An 18601-nucleotide genomic window follows, 5' to 3' on the forward strand; every position below is an offset into this window, starting at 1 on the left:
GAAAGTATGAAAACATGGCCACTGTAATTTAAAAAATGAGAAGAACAAAGAATAAGGTTAAAAAACCATCACACACAGTGAATCCCTGGGTCTGTATTTGAAAACCATTGGATGTATTCAGGTGATTAACGAGTCTGGATTGCTTTACTAAAGTTATTCAGGTTAGTTATTTTCGCTGGATGGTTTAACAGGGTATGACCCAACCCTGCACTCTCTGTCACAAGGCGGCCCTGCTAGCTGGTGCAGTGCGCTGCTGGTTGGTGCCAGCACTGTAAAGCGCATCCTCTGTGTCTGCAGGGCTGCTGGGATGAGGACAGCAGCGCAGGTGAACTCAGCGAGGGCCAGAGGCCTCGGCTAACCGCCGTAGGGGAGAGCTTACTGACCGGACGCTCCCTCCTGGACCAGGCCACTCTCAGTCGACCGGGACCGGGACCATCGCCCGGCCAAGGTGGCCACTTGTCCCCGGGACAGCTGTCCTTACCAGCAGGTATGCGCGGAGTCCAGAGCCCAGTTTACTGAATGCAGATACACTTATTCTGGGTAATTCAGAGAATGAATGCATGTTGCTCAAGTGGCCTGCTGTATACCACTGCTCCACACTGACACTGCTGCACATTGACTCTGATCTACACTACTTCACACTGCTTTGCACGAAACCACACCGATCCACACTGCTCCACAGTGATACTGCTTTTCACAGCTCCACACTGATCCACACTGACACTTCTCCACACTGATCCACACTGACCCTGATCCGCACTGACACTGCTCCACACTGATCCACACTGCTCCATGTTGATCCACATTGATCCACTCTGATCCACACTGACGCTGCTCCACACTGCTCCACACTGATCCACTCTGCTCCACACTGATCCGCACTGACACTGCTCCACGCTGATCCACATTGATTCACATTGATCCAGACTGACACTGCTCCACAATGATCCACACTGACACTGCTCCACACTGCTCCACACTGATCCACATTGATCCACATTGATTCACATTGATCCTCATTGATCCTCATTGATCCACACTGACACTGCTCCACACTGATCCACATTGATTCACATTGATCCTCATTGATCCAGACTGACACTGCTCCACAATGATCCACACTGACACTGCTCCACACTGATCCACATTGACACCTAACGTTACTGGTCAGCTAGCCTCGCGAGCCAGTCTCTTTTTTCACTTCGTTCAACAGATCTGGTCAGCTAACAATTTAGGCTAAATAATGTTCCCATGGCAGGCTATGTTTCCTTTCTTTTCTGAAGATTTTGATAAAATTGGATAATGAAAGAAGTTAAACAAACTAAACAGAGTAAGTAATTTATGTTGTTTTAGGCTACAGGTATTAGCCGTTTGAATTGTTTTTGTGTTAAGAAATAAACAGGGATTTCCTATAAACAATCATTTCCCTATTATTAATAAATACCGATGTGTGGCAAATTACATCCACGTGAAAGTGCTTTATTCATTTGCGCATTAGGCTGTAGAAACTGCAGGGGGCTCATTTATAAAATGAACTTGCGCGAAGTGAAGACCTGACGTGGAGCCTCAATCGTTTCCACGGTCAAATCGAGTCATGTTGAAATTTTTTAAATCAGTACTTTGACGTGATATTCTACGCACGCGCCACACAGTTGATCTAAAATACGTTTTGTAAATGAGGCCCCAGATGTTGTAACCTAATATTAAAGTTCACCGTTGTCCTCTATTCTACTGCCCGCTCGTGGAAAAAAACGCGTAGGCCAGTTTAGAGGGAGCATCACGTGCATATTGTGTCCGACAATAAGCGGCTTATTTTTGTGAATTATAGGTAAATGATATTCGAATATATTTGAACTCTAACTAATTACAAAAGCTAATATTCAAACTCAATTTTATGGCACTTTTGACAGCCTTAATCCACACTGATCCACATTGATTCACATTGATCCTCATTGATCCACACTGGCACTGATCCACATTGATTCACATTGATCCTCATTGATCCACACTGGCACTGATCCACATTGATTCACATTGATCCTCATTGATCCACACTGGCACTGATCCACATTGATTCACATTGATCCTCATTGATCCACACTGGCACTGATCCACATTGATTCACATTGATCCTCATTGATCCACACTGGCACTGATCCACATTGATTCACATTGATCCTCGTTGATCCACACTGGCACTGCTTCACACTGATCCACATTGATCCTCATTGATCCACACTGACACTGCTCCACACTGATCCACACTGACACTGCTCCACACTGATCCACACTAACACTGCTCCACACTGATCCACACTGACACTGCTCCACACTGATCCACAGTGGTCCACATTGATTCACACTGATCCACATTGGTCCACATTCATTCACAGTGATCCTCATTGATCCACACTGACACTGCTTCACACTGATGCACACTGACACTGCTCCACACTGATGCACACTGACACTGCTCCACACTGATCCACACTGACGCTGCTCCACACTGCTCCACATTGACACTGCTCCACACTGATCCACACTGTTCCACACTGACACTGCTCCACACTGATCCACACTGACACTGCTCCACACTGTTGCTGTTTCTGGAGCGGAGTGAATAGTGAGTCTGCATGGTTTATAAGGAATAAAGAGGGTAATTGTGCCACTGCTAAATGACTGGAATCATTCACTGATTAACACATGTGTTCATTCACATGTGTTAGGAACAGCTTCCTCTTTGTGTACCCACACATTTTCAGCCTGATCCAAGACTTGGACAGAAAAGGATGTCTTGTTATTTTGAGTCCTCTGCAAATCCTGCTGGCTGGCACAGTCACCATGACTATCAGGTTTTGTTTTTTCTGTGCTTTTTCTCTCCAATTTGGAATGTCATAGTGGAAATGTCAAAGGAAATGTAGGCAGCAAATGATCCATCTTTGTGGATGGTATCTAACATTTTGTATCTCTTCATCTAGAAGTAAAATAAGCTTTTACTTTTCAACAAGCAAAATAATCATACATTGTTTTCTAGTATTTTGACGGATGTCAGTATGCAGTATCCTAATAGCTGCACTTGCCAGTCCACCCAGCCCTTGTATGCTATTTTCAGAGCTGAACAGCAAAATACTCTGTTGTTTAAAGAGATACATCAAGGAGCTGCTTTCATCCTCTGGGAAATGATGAATAATTTAATCTAATTTAAGCTTGAAGTTGACCACAAGCTTTTGTGGAGTTTTTTCAAAAAAGTGTCTGAAAGTATACTGCACCAGGGATGAATTTAATTTGGACGTCCATGTAGATGACAAACAGGCCAGAGCACAGTGACTGTATATCTGTATTTCATGTGCCCATCTGAACACAGTATTTTAGGTGAGTGCCTGCATTTGTAGCGAGTCTCATACTTGTTTGCTGTCTGCTCTTAGCTCAGAGCTGGGGGGGGGGGGAGGTCAGGCAGTTTACACAGCTACAGCTCTCCCACGTCGCCATGGGAACCCACCAGGCTGGATTCTGCATCATGGTCTGGCAGGAGTTAGGGGAGCTGGGAGGAAGCTGATCTCTTCCTTAAGTAGGGGAGTCTTTACCCAGCATCCTCTGCTCCTCAAGTTCTGGAAAAGATGAAGAATCAGAAAAAAACAGGGAAACAAGCCTTGCACAAAAACTACTGCCTTTGGCAATCCAGGTTGTGTCCTGTTTGACAGGCAGTGCTGGACTCTTTCATTATTATTATTATTATTATTATTATTATTAATATGAAAGCATAGTTAATAACCTTTGAAGGTTTTCTGTGGATTTGAGCTTTGTTGGAAATATAACTGTAGACGAGTTCCATGCTCAGGTGATACCCTTCTGTCCTCCCTTCAGTGAGGTACTTAATATTCATTTAAAAAGCTGTCCCATTGATGAATGAGCTGTAGAAACTAGTGATTGGCCATGTGTCAGGCCTTAAAAACATGTGGATGGGAGCATCAAACAATCCTCTGTCCCACCAAATGCCTGTTTCCAGGGTTGGTGATTAATAGCAAGTGGTGCAACTGCAAGCCGCAGACTGTGTCTGATGTAAAGATGCATTAAAGTGAAAGCACTCCGAATCTATGAGAATGGAACATATCTGTGAAGAGGACCTTAATTTTCCTTTAACCGGTGATTTGTTTATGCCTCTCCAGAGTGCCTGAAAGTGCTTAGACAGCATTTCTTTGTAATGAATCCTCTTCAGACAGGCTGAGATATCTCTACTCTTCCTGTGCGCGCCTAAACCAATATTTATCCTCTACTCTTGCGCTGAACCCCGTTCCCCTCCGCGCTGTTGCTCGGAGACCGGAGCCGCCGGAGTCAGAAAGCCGCAGGCAGAAATGGGGGCAGGCGCTGGGGCCGTTTTACGGCTGGGGCCGGAGCTTAATGGCGGCTTTGTTTCTTTAGATCCCGGGCTGTGCTTTACTTTAGGAGATGAGGAGCCTGTGTGTTTGTGTGTGTGTGTGCCCGCGTGCGTGTGTGGGGGTGTGTGTGTATGCATGTGTGTGTGTGCGCGTGCGTGCATGCATTCGTGGGTGTGTGTGTGTGCGTGCATGTGCGTGCATGTGTGTGTGTGCGTGGGTGTGTGTGTGTGCATGTGTGCGCGTGTGTGTGTGTGCGCGCGTGCATGTGTGTATGTAAGTGTGTGTGCGTGCGTGCGTGCATGCATGTGTGTGTGTGCATGCGTGCGTGTGTGTAAGTGTGTGCGTGCGTGTGCCAGGTTTCTGAAGCGTGTGGTGGTGACTCATCCTGAATATCGTTTCCTGTTCCAATTCAAAATTCATACAGTGTTTATTTGGCCACAAAGTTCAGCTGAGAACTTAACCCTCCTTTTATTGGGTGAGCTGGTGAAGATTAAGCAGCCGATCAGGTGCAGAGCTCAGCAGGGGATCTTTTAAGAGTTTTGCCTGGACACGAGAGTCTACTCTTACAGAACCTGTAATGGCCGCATTGAGTTACCTGGAAGATGACTACGCCAGGGTATTGATTGTCCTCGGGCCAGAAGAAACACCCCCCAACCCGTCCAACACCACTTTCTGCTGCCACCTGCCTTTCCCACAAGATGTTTTCTCTGTGTACGGACCGAGCCCAGCCTTGTGGACCGCAGTTCCAGCTAATCATCCGTGAGGAAGCTACGGACGGGTTAAGCTGCATTGTCAAACATTACAGTCGTTCAACGCTGTTATTTTCCCCCCGGGAATGCTGGGATATGTACGCGTTCCGGGGGTGCGGCGCCAGGAGGGAAACGCATCTCGGAGCGTGAAGCTCTTGAGCGCTGCTGGGTGTTTGCACCTGGCGCTTGGCGGATTTGAGGCCAGGCTGCCCACAGAAGCGCACTGTTCGCTGCTGGACTAGTTTAAAATGAGAGCATTGATCAGATCGCCTGTTCCTGACCCTGTAGAATTACTCTCGACTACATGTAACATAAGAAGAAAAAAAAGCTAAATCACAGGATTATACCAGTGAACAGTTCTAATGCTGTTTACCTCCCCTCCTTAGCGCGTGTCCCAGCCAGGTCTGTCCAAGCGTATTTCCTACACTGTCCGTCAAAGCGCCATATCACGCCGTTGATCAGCGTTCCGTTCTAGAACTAGAGCTAGAACGAACGCTTCAGCGTAAAGTGACATTGTAGCCGCATGGAGGCCCAGTGCCCGTAGCGGACCGGAGGTTCAGAAACCGCTCCATTGTGAGCCTGTGGTTTGGGTCCCAGGACGAACGCGGTTCAAACGCTGGCCTGTTTGGCGCCGGCATTGTCGCACAGCAGGGGGCGCTGTTAGTATTCATTTGTTTTCCTGAGAAACCAAATAATTGGCTCTTTGTGAAGATATGGGTTCTGCTAAGGAGGGGGTTTGGCCTGAGTTATCGGAGCATTCCTCTGGCACAGAACTAAAATCGCTCTCTGTCACACCGTTTTTACAGCCAAATCTTATCTTCTTCTGTGGTGGTTCACACTTCAGAAACATGCAGTAATGCTGTCACGTAAATGCTGAGCTGGACAGGTGATTTTCCTGCGTCACTGTCAGTTTACCTTTGAACCCTAGTGTGAAATGACCTACTCAACATGGTACATGCCTACTTAGGGGCGACATAGCTCAGGAGGTAAGACCGATTGTCTGGCAGTCGGAGGGTTGCCGGTTCAAACCCCGCCCTGGGCATGTCGAAGTGTCCTTGAGCAAGACACCTAATCCCTAACTGCTCTGGCGAATGAGAGGCATCAATTGTAAAGCGCTTTGGATAAAAGCGCTATATAAATGCACTCCATATTTGAGTGCAAGTATTGAGTATATTAATGTAGTTTTTAATTTTACGGCTCACTGGACAAGATGTGAAAATGTTCTGTGTAATTTTTTTTAGCTTAAATTGACAGTGTAAATTTGGCAGGTGTTGTATGGATGGTTGTTTAATCCTTAGGTTTAAAAGACATGTACTACTTGCATAAATTCATGACTCAAACTTGCACTTGAGTTAGATTGAGTCTAATCGCGGGTGGGATACACATCTGTATGTGAAAACGCACGTGTGTGTGTGTGTTCGAATGTTGATTTGCTGTGAAGCAGGCAGATAAACTGCATGTGTTTTGGTAGTTCATGGGGTGCTGTGTTCTTTTTAAAATCTGTGTTTGTGTTTCGATGGTCAGGTATGGCGTTGGGCAGTGTTCAGGCCAGTGAGAATCCAGTCACCTTAATGGACCTGGCAGCGTCCCCACATACAGAGCCTGGAGCAAGGGACAGTGAAGAACAGGTGAGTGGGCTAGTGTTCAGGAAACACTCTCCACGCAGACAGGAGAGTAAAGCTGTGTTCAGAAACACTCTCCACACAGACAGGAGAGTAGAGCTGTGTTCAGGAAACACTCTCCACACAGACAGGAGAGTAGAGCTGTGTTCAGGAAACACTCTCCACACAGACAGGAGAGTAAAGCTGTGTTCAGAAACACTCTCCACACAGACAGGAGAGTAGACCTGTGTTCAGGAAACACTCTCCACACAGACAGGAGAGTAAAGCTGTGTTCAGAAACACTCCATACAGACAGGAGAGTAGAGCTGTGTTCAGAAACACTCCACACAGACAGGAGAGTAGAGCTGTGTTCAGGAAACACTCTCCACACAGACAGGAGAGTAGAGCTGTGTTCAGAAACACTCTCCACACAGACAGGAGAGTAGAGCTGTTTTCAGAAACACTCTACACACAGACAGGAGAGTAGAGCTGTGTTCAGAAAACTCTCCACAGACAGGAGAGTAAAGCTGTGTTCAGAACACCCACACAGACAGGAGAGTAGAGCTGTGTTCAGAAACACTCTCCACACAGACAGGAGAGTAGAGCTGTGTTCAGGAAACACTCTCCACAGACAGGAGAGTAGACTGTGTTCAGAAACATCTTCCACAGACAGGAGAGTAAAGCTGTGTCAGAAACACTCTCACACAGACAGAGAGTAGAGCTGTGTTCAGAAACACTCTCCACACAGACAGAGAGTAGACCTGTGTCTAGAAACACTCTCTCACACAGACAGGAGAGTAAGCTGTGTTCAGAAACACTCCACAGACGAAGTAGAGCTGTGTTCAGAAACCTCTCCAACAGACAGAGAGTAAGCTGTGTCAGAAACACTCTCCAACACTGACAGGAGGAGTTAAGCTGTGTCAGAAACACTCTCCACACAGACAGGAGAGTAAAGCTGTGTTCGAAACACTCTCCACACGACAGGAGAGTAGACCTGTGTCAGAACACTCTCCACACAGACAGGAGAGTAAAACTGTGTTCAGAAACACTCACACAGACAGAGAGTAGAGCTGTGTTCAGAACACTCCACAAGATGAGTAGAGCTGTGTTCAGAACCTCTCCACACAGACAGGAGAGTAGAGCTGTTCAGAAACACTCTCCACACAGACAAGAGTAGAGCTGTGTCAGAACACTCCCACACAGACAGGAGAGTAGATCTGTGTTCAGGAAACACTCTCCAGACAGACAGGAGAGTAAAGCTGTGTTCAGAAACACTCTCCAGACAGACAGGAGAGTAAAGCTGTGTTCAGAAACACTCTCCACACAGACAGGAGAGTAGAGCTGTGTTCAGAAACACTCTCCACACAGACAGGAGAGTAGAGCTGTGTTCAGAAACACTCTCCACACAGACAGGAGAGTAGAGCTGTGTTCAGAAACACTCTCCACACAGACAGGAGAGTAGAGCTGTGTTCAGAAACACTCTCCATGCAGACAGGAGAGTAGAGCTGTGTTCAGAAACACTCTCCATACAGACAGGAGAGTAGAGCTGTGTTCAGAAACACTCTACACACAGACAGGAGAGTAGAGCTGTGTTCAGAAACACTCTCCACACAGACAGGAGAGTAGAGCTGTGTTCAGAAACACTCCACACAGACAGGAGAGTAGAGCTGTGTTCAGAAACACTCTCCACACAGACAGGAGAGTAGAGCTGTGTTCAGAAACACTCTCCATACAGACAGGAGAGTAGAGCTGTGTTCAGAAACACTCTCCATACAGACAGGAGAGTAGAGCTGTGTTCAGAAACACTCTACACACAGACAGGAGAGTAGAGCTGTGTTCAGAAACACTCTCACACAGACAGGAGAGTAGAGCTGTGTTCAGAAACACTCCACACAGACAGGAGAGTAGAGCTGTGTTCAGAAACACTCTCCACACAGACAGGAGAGTAGAGCTGTGTTCAGAAACACTCTCCATACAGACAGGAGAGTAGAGCTGTGTTCAGAAACACTCTCCATACAGACAGGAGAGTAGAGCTGTGTTCAGAAACACTCTCCATACAGACAGGAGAGTAGAGCTGTGTTCAGAAACACTCTCCATACAGACAGGAGAGTAGAGCTGTGTTCAGAAACACTCTACACACAGACAGGAGAGTAGAATTGAATTTCACTTCAGTTCTGTCGTGTAGGATCGGACAAACACTCTGGCCGGTTGTCTTGTTCTCTATTTACAAGTCTCCATAAACAAGTCTCATTAAGTTAAAAGAGCAATGGCAGGATTATGTGGGCTATGCAGCCCAGCACCGTTTACCCTGCACCCCCCCCCCCCAGCTGTTGTCATATTAATGCATAACCAGAATGCCCCATGCGAGTCTGGCAATGCTGGGAAATGGCCGCCATGGTATGTGGGTGCTGACAGTGATAAAGGAGAGCTGGTTGTGTCCCATTTCTGCACATGCTCATTTCTGTACTCTCTCATTGGCTGTTGCTTGAATGTGTTCCGTTTCCATCTCACCCGGGATGGCCAAGAGGCCTCTCTGCTTCAGTGTTGACACATGGATCAGTCATTAGCTGGGATCCTGAGAGGGATGAGTTAGCCTGTTAGCTGAGGAAGGAATACAGTATGTTGGATATTCGCTGTAGCCGGTTAGGAGAGGGATGAAAAAATTGTGATGAACGTTAGCATTAGCCTATTAAGAGAAGAATGGGACTAGTGTGTCGGACATTAATGCTGTCCTGTCGAGTGACGAATGCGAAAATTGTGTTGAATGTTGGCTTAACCTATTAGAAGAATGAGAACAGTTAGCCTGTTAGCCTGTTGAGGACAGTGTTTGGACTTTAGCATTAGCCTGTTGAGGACAGTGTTTTGGATGTTAGCATTATCCTGTTGAGGACAGTGTATTGGACGTTAGCATTAGCCTGTTGAGGACAGTGTATTGGATGTTAGCATTAGCCTGTTTAGAACTGTGTGTTAGGATTAGCATTAGCCTGTTGAGAACAGTGTGTTAGGATAAGTATTAGCCTGTTGGGAACTGTATGTTTGGCATTAGCATATGGGCCATATGTATGCTGATACATTATCCCTTTCCTGTTCTCTCTAGGCCTCTGACTGTATAGTTCCTGCCCGTAGACCTGCTCCAATCCTGGTGAGGCAGTATCAGGAGAGACCAGGAGGCACTGAGGAGACAGGTACACACACACACACACACATAAACATACGCGCACACACACACACCCCCACCCCCAGGATATACGCTAATATGCAAGCATACTATATTGTGTGTGTGCATGCTTATGTATACTGTGTGCGTGTGTGCTAATCATATACTCTCATATACACACACGCACACACACATTATACACTCATATGAGTGTTAGTGTTCATGCATACAAGTGTATAGTGTGTGTGCTTATGAGTGTAGCGTGTATGTGCATATGAGCATATTGTGTGTGTGTGTGTGTGCGCATACAAGTGCATAGTGCTTGTGTGTGTATGTGCATATACACGCACACAGTATACATAAGCATGCACACACACTATACACTTGTGTGCACACGATACAGTCATGTACACACTGGACAGTCATATACACACAGAATATACACTCATGCTCACACACTATACAATCAAATGCACACACTATACAGTCATATACACACACACTATACATTAGTATGTGCGCACACGCTTTACACTCATATAGCACAACACACACTATAGACTAATGTGGAAACATGCTACAAACTGCATACTCACTGTTCAACCTTTTGCATACACACCTCATTCTTCGAACATGCATAGCCACTTGCATTGCAGACTGCATACACACAATCTGCTGTTTGTCCATTCCACTGCCACCAACTAGAGGGCTCATTGTCAAATACTATTAAAGTATCTTAGAGGCAGTGCATACACTCAACTGCAGACTGCCTTGTGGGGCCATGTGTATTTCCCCTGTGGTAAGAGCCACAGTAAATAGGCACAAAATGTCTGGCAATGTGTGCATTTGTCTCTCATTCAGGCAAACCTTATAGTGGCCAGCCTTCTCCGTGTGACCACTAGGGGGCAGTGTCTCAGCATGCTGAAATTAGTCTGTGGCTTTCTTTGTCTGGATCAGTGTGTGACAACCGTAGTCCCAGGTTGTCAATGTGGTGCAGTTGTCAGCCGCCCTCAGGGGCCACCCCATTGGCAGCGAGAGCGAGAGAGTGAGAGAAAGAGAAAAATTAGGCAGGACATGGTGCTGTATGATAGGGCCGTGTGGGAACCATGTTAGATACAAGCAGAAGCAGGTGAGGAGAGGCGTGTGTGTCTCCTGCCTCTGTGTGTGTGTGTGTGTGTGTGTCTCCTGCTTCGCTGTGTGTGTCTCCTGCCTCTGTGTGTGTGTGTGTGTGTGTGTGTCTCCTGCTTCGCTGTGTGTGTCTCCTGCCTCTGTGTGTGCGTGCACGCGTGTGTGTGTATTTGTATGTGTATGTGTGGGAGCGCGTGTATGTAAGAATCCTTGAAGGTATATGTATCAGTATTTTCTCTTTGTTTGGGTGCAATCTATGCGTGTAATATTTTTGTGTGTATTTGTACATATGTTTGCATGTTTCTGTGAATATGTGTGTGTGCACGTATGTGTTTGCATGATGTCCATACTGGTGTTTTACCTGCGTACACATTTGTGAACGTGTGCAAGCGTGTGAGTGGTCGTGTGTCTACGTATATGTACTTGCTATAAGGGTGTCACACAACCTTTGCATACGTGTGTGTGTGTGTGTATGTGACGTGTCTGTCTGTGTGTGTGTGTGTGTGTGTGGAGTGCGTGTGTGTGTGACGTTTGTGTGTGTGTAGTGGGTGTATGTGTGTGTGCGTGTGTGTAGTGCGTGTGTGTGTGTGTGGTGTGTGTGTGTGTTGTGTGCGTGTGTGTGTGTGTGTAGTGTATTTACGTGTGTGTGTGTGCGTGTGTGTAGTGTGTGTGCTTATATGCTTGTGTGTTTTAGTGCTTCTGGGATTAGTGCATTGGCAGATGAGCAGGCCATGGTTGTCGGGGGTTGGTGAAGGTCCAGCTAAGGGGGTCTTATTGAAGCTCTGTAGTGAAATCTGTGCTTTAATTACCTTCGATATGCATCTGTGGCTCACTGTAAATCAGTGCTTTATGGTACTGACTCCGGCACATTATTACTGCCTCAGTTACTGATTAATATGCACATTATTAGTGCCTGGATCTGGGCACACATGCCTTTGGGCAGTTTAATTTTACTTTTGAATATTGATGCTGATGTTTTTTATAATTTTTGCATTTGCAAGTCACCCTGGATAAGTGCATCTAAGAACCAAATAAAGTCTACTGGCTCTGATGATCATACAGTCTGTTTCATATGTATATGAGCCATGCTTACAGAAACCTGTTTGACTGGGATTATCTCAGCTCGGTGCGTGTTTGATAAGCCAGGACTATTATTTAAGGGGGTTGTTGGATCATTCAGTTGAGGTACACTACATGGCCAAAAGTATGTGGACACCTGACATCCAACATCATCAAAAATGATTGCCATTAATATGGAGTTGGTCCACCCTTTGCTGCTATAACAACGATTAGGCCTGGTGCACCGTTAGCTTTCCAATTGATTCCAATGGTATTGAAAGAGGTTAAGGTCAGGGCTCTGTGCAGGCCAGCCAAGTTCGTCCACACCATTCTCGACAAAACCATTTCTATATGGACCTCGCTGTGTACCCGACGGCATTGTCATACTGAAACCCAAACTGTTGGGGAAGCACAGAATCCTCTAGAATGTGATTATATGCTGTAGTATTAAGATTTGCCTTCACTGGAACTAAGGGGCCTAGCCCAAACCATGAAAAACAGCCCCAGACCAAGGGGTGTTCACATATTTTTGTTGAAACAATGTAAGTTCAATTATATTAATTAATCACAAAAAAATATGTCCCAAGTGAAATGTTTGGATTTGTTGAAAGCCCCAAAAGGCAGAAATTAAACTGTTCAGCCCTAATGCTAACATCAGCCTTGCACCAGGAGGGTTGTTTAATACTTGGTATTATTATGCATGTAACCTACCCTGGGCATTATTACCATATGAAAAATCATGCTAAAAGTAGCATTAGATTGTATGGGAGTGTATCAGATGTTTACATCATATTTTCTTTAACACTCCACTACATATGTATATTGACTATAGAACCATAGAGAAATATCCCTCCAAAACATACTGTGCCTATAAGCCCACATTCAATGCCATGTGACACAGTGTCGCTAGTTAGCAGGCCCCGGCCCACCACACTGCCAAATTACTTTCCACAACTAAGAAACTTTGAATTTCTCATTTACAGAAGCATTTTATTTTGGAGATCAAATGTAATGGAATTTTCCATTAATAAGAAAGACCAAATTCACATTTGCTATGTTTGTTCTTCAGAAAAATATCTTACACAATACATAATGGAAACACTACTAACATACCGTTGGTCTGTTAGTAAACTTCGACAATCTACAATCAAATCACAGTAAGTAAATACTGTTGGGTCTGTTAGGTAACTTTCAAACAAATACATGAAGATGTCATCCGTCCAATTTTGTAAAAACAATGATACAGGGTAACAATACGGTAGCAACAGAAGCAGTTGTGTTATTCTTGGACATAACTTAGCTCTTCTCATGATGAGCAGGCAATTAGCTAGCAGCATTAAGTAGCGTCTCTCTGAAACAATAGCAGAGTTAGCAGGGAATTCCAATGTTTTTTATAAGGGTTTATTGGGGATTATGTTTTCAGAAGCGTTAACAATCATTGTGTTTCACGGCGCATATAAACCGCTCGTATGGAATATGACCGTAACCAGGAGAAGGACCGTTATGCTGCATTACACTGCATGCCTGTTAACGCAGTCAGTGTCAGCAGTGGTGGGGTGAGCTGAGATCGGACAACATGAGGGGAGGGGAGCAGGAATGGCTCAGGTGTGGAGGCGGGATTTAAGTGTTTAACTGACCAATAACAGGCAGGTTTACTTTTCGCCTCTGGCTGCACTGGGACCATTTTGCTTTAAACAAATGACACAGCTGAGTCCACATTTGCTGAACTCAGAACATCGCTGTTTATGATGACAAAAACCAAAGGCTATTGAGCATCCTTCTCTTGTCACGCTTGTGCTGTAAAGAATGCCTCTAAACATGAATGTAAGTGGAAAGTGGATTCAGGCAGTGTTGCATAATAGCATAGCTGTTTTAATGTCAAAGCAATTTGTGTGTCACCACACAGCTCAGAGGATCTTTATTAATTTCTTGCACCAGTGAGACAGAAGAGAACAGGCATCCTTCTGAATTTTATTATTTTACTTTTGTTGTCAATTTGTCCTGACTGTGTGTGTGGTGCGTATGTGTGTGTGTGTGTGTGTGTGTGTGTGTATGTGTATGTGTGTGTGTATCTCTGTGTCTGTGTGTGTGTGTGTGTGTATATGTGTTTCTGCTAGAGGGAACTGTAGTCATGCCCAAATGAATACAGGCAGCTGTTGAGCCCTTTGTAAAAAAAAAAAAAAAGTATTATTTTTCTACTTTGTTATTAGGTGTCTGTTCTGGCTTCCACAAGAAAACATTGGTGCATTTGAGAAAAAAAATTGTACTGAAATCACATTGCTTAGCAACAGCAGAGGCATCCTTAGCAATGGTCCTTAATGAAGGCAGAGATGTTCTTTGCGTGCTTAACTCCACCTTTGAAAATCTGTGTTGAAATTGCTGGTGTGAAACATACAGAGACCTTGGTTTTATTCTGTAGATAATGGTGTGAATGGTGCTCCTCCGAATGCAGTGAATAAACAGGGGGGCCCACACACTGTCGTTGGGGTTTTCCCATGTTTGGGCCCAATTTGGAGGCAGCAGTTCAGTGACCGGACCCCAGTTTAAATGGCCGCATTGTTGAGTATTGTGTGTTTCTGCTGGACATTGAGGCATTATTGGGTCCTGGAGTTTCAGACATATTCGCTGGCGCAGCAGAGCGGGATGCCTTTCCCATTCCATCAACAGGTCAAGGAATCATGCTCCCCCCTGACAATGAGACCAGCAGACCCTGTACATCTCCCTCACAGAGAGACCAGCAGACCCTGTACATCTCCCTCACAGAGAGAGACCAGCAGACCCTGTACATCCCCCTCACAGAGAGAGAGACCAGCAGACCCTGTACATCTCCCTCTCAGAGAGAGACCAGCAGAACCTGTACATCTCCCTCTCAGAGAGAGAGACCAGCAGACCCTGTACATCCCCCTCACAGAGAGAGACCAGCAGACCCTGTACATCTCCCTCACAGAGAGACCAGCAGATCCTGTACATCCCCCTCACAGAGAGAGAGACCAGCAGACCCTGTACATCTCCCTCACAGAGACCAGCAGACCCTGTACATCTCCCTCTCAGAGAGACCAGCAGACCCTGTACATCTCCCTCTCAGAGAGACCAGCAGACCCTGTACATCCCCCTCACAGAGAGAGAGACCAGCAGACCCTGTACATCTCCCTCTCAGAGAGACCAGCAGACCCTGTACATCCCCCTCACAGAGAGACCAGCAGACCCTGTACATCCCCATCACAGAGAGAGAGACCAGCAGACCCTGTACATCTCCCTCACAGAGAGACCAGCAGACCCTGTACATCCCCTCACAGAGAGAGACCAGCAGACCCTGTACATCTCCCTCACAGAGAGAGATCAGCAGAAGCTGTACATCTCCCTCACAGAGAGAGACCAGCAGACTCTGTACATCTCCCTCACAGAGAGACCAGCAGACCCTGTACATCCCCCTCACAGAGAGAGAGACCAGCAGACCCTGTACATCCCCCTCACAGAGAGACCAGCAGACCCTGTACATCTCCCTCACAGAGAGAGAGAGACCAGCAGATCCTGTACATCTCCCTCACAGAGAGAGACCAGCAGATCCTGTACATCCCCCTCACAGAGAGACCAGCAGACCCTGTACATCCCCCTCACAGAGAGAGAGAGACCAGCAGATCCTGTACATCTCCCTCACAGAGAGAGACCAGCAGATCCTGTACATCTCCCTCACAGAGAGACCAGCAGACCCTGTACATCTCCCTCTCAGAGAGACCAGCAGACCCTGTACATCCCCCTCACAGAGAGAGACCAGCAGATCCTGTACATCTCCCTCACAGAGAGAGACCAGCAGATCCTGTACATCTCCCTCACAGAGAGACCAGCAGACCCTGTACATCCCCCTCACAGAGGCCCGTAATCCATGGCTCTTCCTCTCACTGGCAGGCTCATTGTCTTCTTCAGGGGGAGTTTGGTGGCTCTCATCCCGCGCAGTCCTGCGGTTCCTCTCCCTCTGCATGCGGCACAGAGGGGGTCCTCGCCTCCTGCCACTGCCTGGGCGGTGGGCCTGCATTCACTCTGCCCCGGCCTCCGCTTTGGTGGCCGTGCTTTGCCCCCCTCGCCCCTGCCCTGGCTGCGCTCGCTGGCAGTGCTCCCCGCACCCAGCCTGCGAATGAAAGGCGCCAGTCTCTGACTGTGGTGCGCGCCTGTCCTGAAATGCAGGGCCATTGTCCTGCGTGTAATTACTGTGGCTGGGGAGGATGGGGGGAAGCTCCGGCTCTTTGTCGCTGTTATACCGGGGGGTCAAAGCTGCCAGTCAACAGACTGCTCGGAGGCTTCTCTTTCTGCCCCAAGCAAAGACGCCACTTTAGATTGACTAAAATAACCTTTCTGGAATGACTGTACTGAGCTCTCCCATTTTCTGGTGGCCAAAATGGTGCATTGTCATCCATTATAATGGCACAGTAGCATTGCCAAAGTGAGAGGTGAAGTAAGTTTTCGTGTTGTCAGATGTTTTGAAGGGTATGATTTAGAAAACTGCATAAATTTCCATGCAAAGTTGTCATGGACTGCTAGAACCTTTCTCTGCCCTTCCCTACATGAATATTTAATGTGCAGCTGGCCATCCCCAAAGCTGAATTAATGCAGGCTGTTCCACTTGTGAAATCCTCTAGGAAAGTCTGTGTTTTGTATGTGATGACATTTTGACACAGGAGTTAAGGTTTTCCAGGTGCACCTTTTTTAACACACAGGTCCAGTTGGAACGGGCAGGCCCTTGGCCTGTGTTGTCAGCACACAGCCTCAACTCTGTGTTCCTGTGCTCTTCCCCCCTGAGGGGAGGGGGGGGGGGAGGAGGAGGTCCTGGTTACAAGTGAGCAGGGTTGGGTTTACAGCCTCAGTTGAAATATTAGTCCACTGTCACCAATGTTGATGTATTAAAAGGGTGAAGAACATAGCAACGTAAATCAGTTCTGAAACAGCTGGGGAAATGAGCAATTCTGCAACATTAGAGAGAAATACGAATATTTATGTGAATAATGGGGCATTCTAGATGATTAGAAATGTACTATTCATGACATACTGTGTGTTCACATTTTAAGGTCACTAATTTGTGATGTGGTAATAATCTTAGGTATAGAAGTTTAGTGTGTAAGCAAGACCTGCCTCCAGCAGGGTAGATTGTGGCTACAGGAGTACCTCATTCCTCTCTCGCTCTTTGTCTCTTTCTCTTGCACTCTCTCTCTCTCTCTCTCACTCATTCTCTTTGTCTCTCTCTCTCTCTCTCTTTTTCTCTTTCTCTCTCTCTTGCTCGTTCTCTTTGTCTCTTTCTCCTGCTCTCTCTCTCGCCCACGCTCATACAGTCGAATAAACAGATTCCGAGCTGCGGCTTTGGATATTTTCCACTTGCAGATCGCCCGTTGTGGACTCTCTCCACCTTGTCCTCATATGGTCTGTGTTCTGGGAGTTGGGGTCAGTTAATTACCAAATACCACCGCAGCAGTGCTCCAGGAAGACTTAAAGTGGTACTGGTAGTTTTTAACCATGAAATAGAATGGCCACAGGGTAATGCAGTTAGGTACAAAGCAGCAATTTGGGAATTATGACTATTGGGCATGGCAGAATGACTATTATTAGGCAAAATTAGACATATATAGTTTTCACAGATACAGTTTTTCTGAATGACATCATAGTAGAGGAACTTACCACGAAGGCCTCCGCTCTTTTCCCATTGTGATACTGATGTAAAATTGAATATTTGAATATTGAAATATAGAATAATCGACTCCATCGTTATTATTGCCTGTATCACTCCCCTGTAATGTGCTAAACAGGAATAATTCATGTTTACCTCTTGGTTTTGTAACAGAGCCCATGTATTACTATGTCCAGAATGATGTTGGTGTGTAGCCTTGGCTACTAACCTGAAATTCACAAAAATATATATGTTGTTGTTCAAAACTAAACTTCCTTTTAATTTACAATCTTCTGCTTTGATGGAAAACAATTCCCAAAGCTGGTGTCCATGAGCATGTCAATGGCAGAAGAACTGTTCCCTACTGACAGTCTCTCTCACTAAAGCAAACAAACCAATCGCTTTCAGACGTTGTGTATATAGTCAACTAAAAATATGAGGCTGCTCTTGGGAAGGGGTTCGTTTTGACCAGTAGCAAGGGCTGGTTATTTATCTAGCTGGACCTGGATGCGTGTTTTCTCTCAGAGGTGAAAGATCGACAAGTTAAGTGCATTCTTTCGAGAAGAACTGCTGGCAGACCCGTAGCCGAGATTTAATAAGCTCTCACTGCATAAATAAACACGTTAGATGCTGCTCGCTGCAGTGTGCTTCGCCTCTTCTCCCTGCCAGCTTTGAAAGCTCCGAAAAGGTTCGCGTGCCCTCCAGCGAAAAGCAGCAAATGGGAGAGTTGCGTCATATTCTTTATTAGAAAAGCATCTGTTTATGCAGCCGTTCTGTTAGGGGTATTGGGCCGATGAAGTGGCTTTGTGTAGGAAATGAAAGTGACGTCGCCCTGTTTATGCATGATGTTTGGAACGGCCTAAGCATCACTCGCCGTT

The 18601-nt window shown here is 46.2% G+C and overlaps 1 protein-coding gene across 9 annotated transcripts in view; it reads left to right on the forward strand.

The window, feature by feature from the left end:
* kiaa0586 (KIAA0586 ortholog) overlaps positions 1–18601 on the forward strand; it is a 204575-nt gene that overhangs the window by 149810 nt on the left and 36164 nt on the right. For all 9 annotated transcript variants that reach the window (XM_064336570.1, XM_064336561.1, XM_064336598.1 and 6 more), the window contains 3 exons: positions 298–487; positions 6650–6753; positions 9824–9911. In XM_064336570.1, the coding sequence (XP_064192640.1) occupies positions 298–487; positions 6650–6753; positions 9824–9911 (382 nt within the window). The remainder of the gene's footprint in view (positions 1–297; positions 488–6649; positions 6754–9823; positions 9912–18601) is intronic.

The sequence above is a fragment of the Anguilla rostrata genome, chromosome 1 (genome assembly GCF_018555375.3).
Source record: "Anguilla rostrata isolate EN2019 chromosome 1, ASM1855537v3, whole genome shotgun sequence".
Taxonomy (NCBI): domain Eukaryota; kingdom Metazoa; phylum Chordata; class Actinopteri; order Anguilliformes; family Anguillidae; genus Anguilla; species Anguilla rostrata.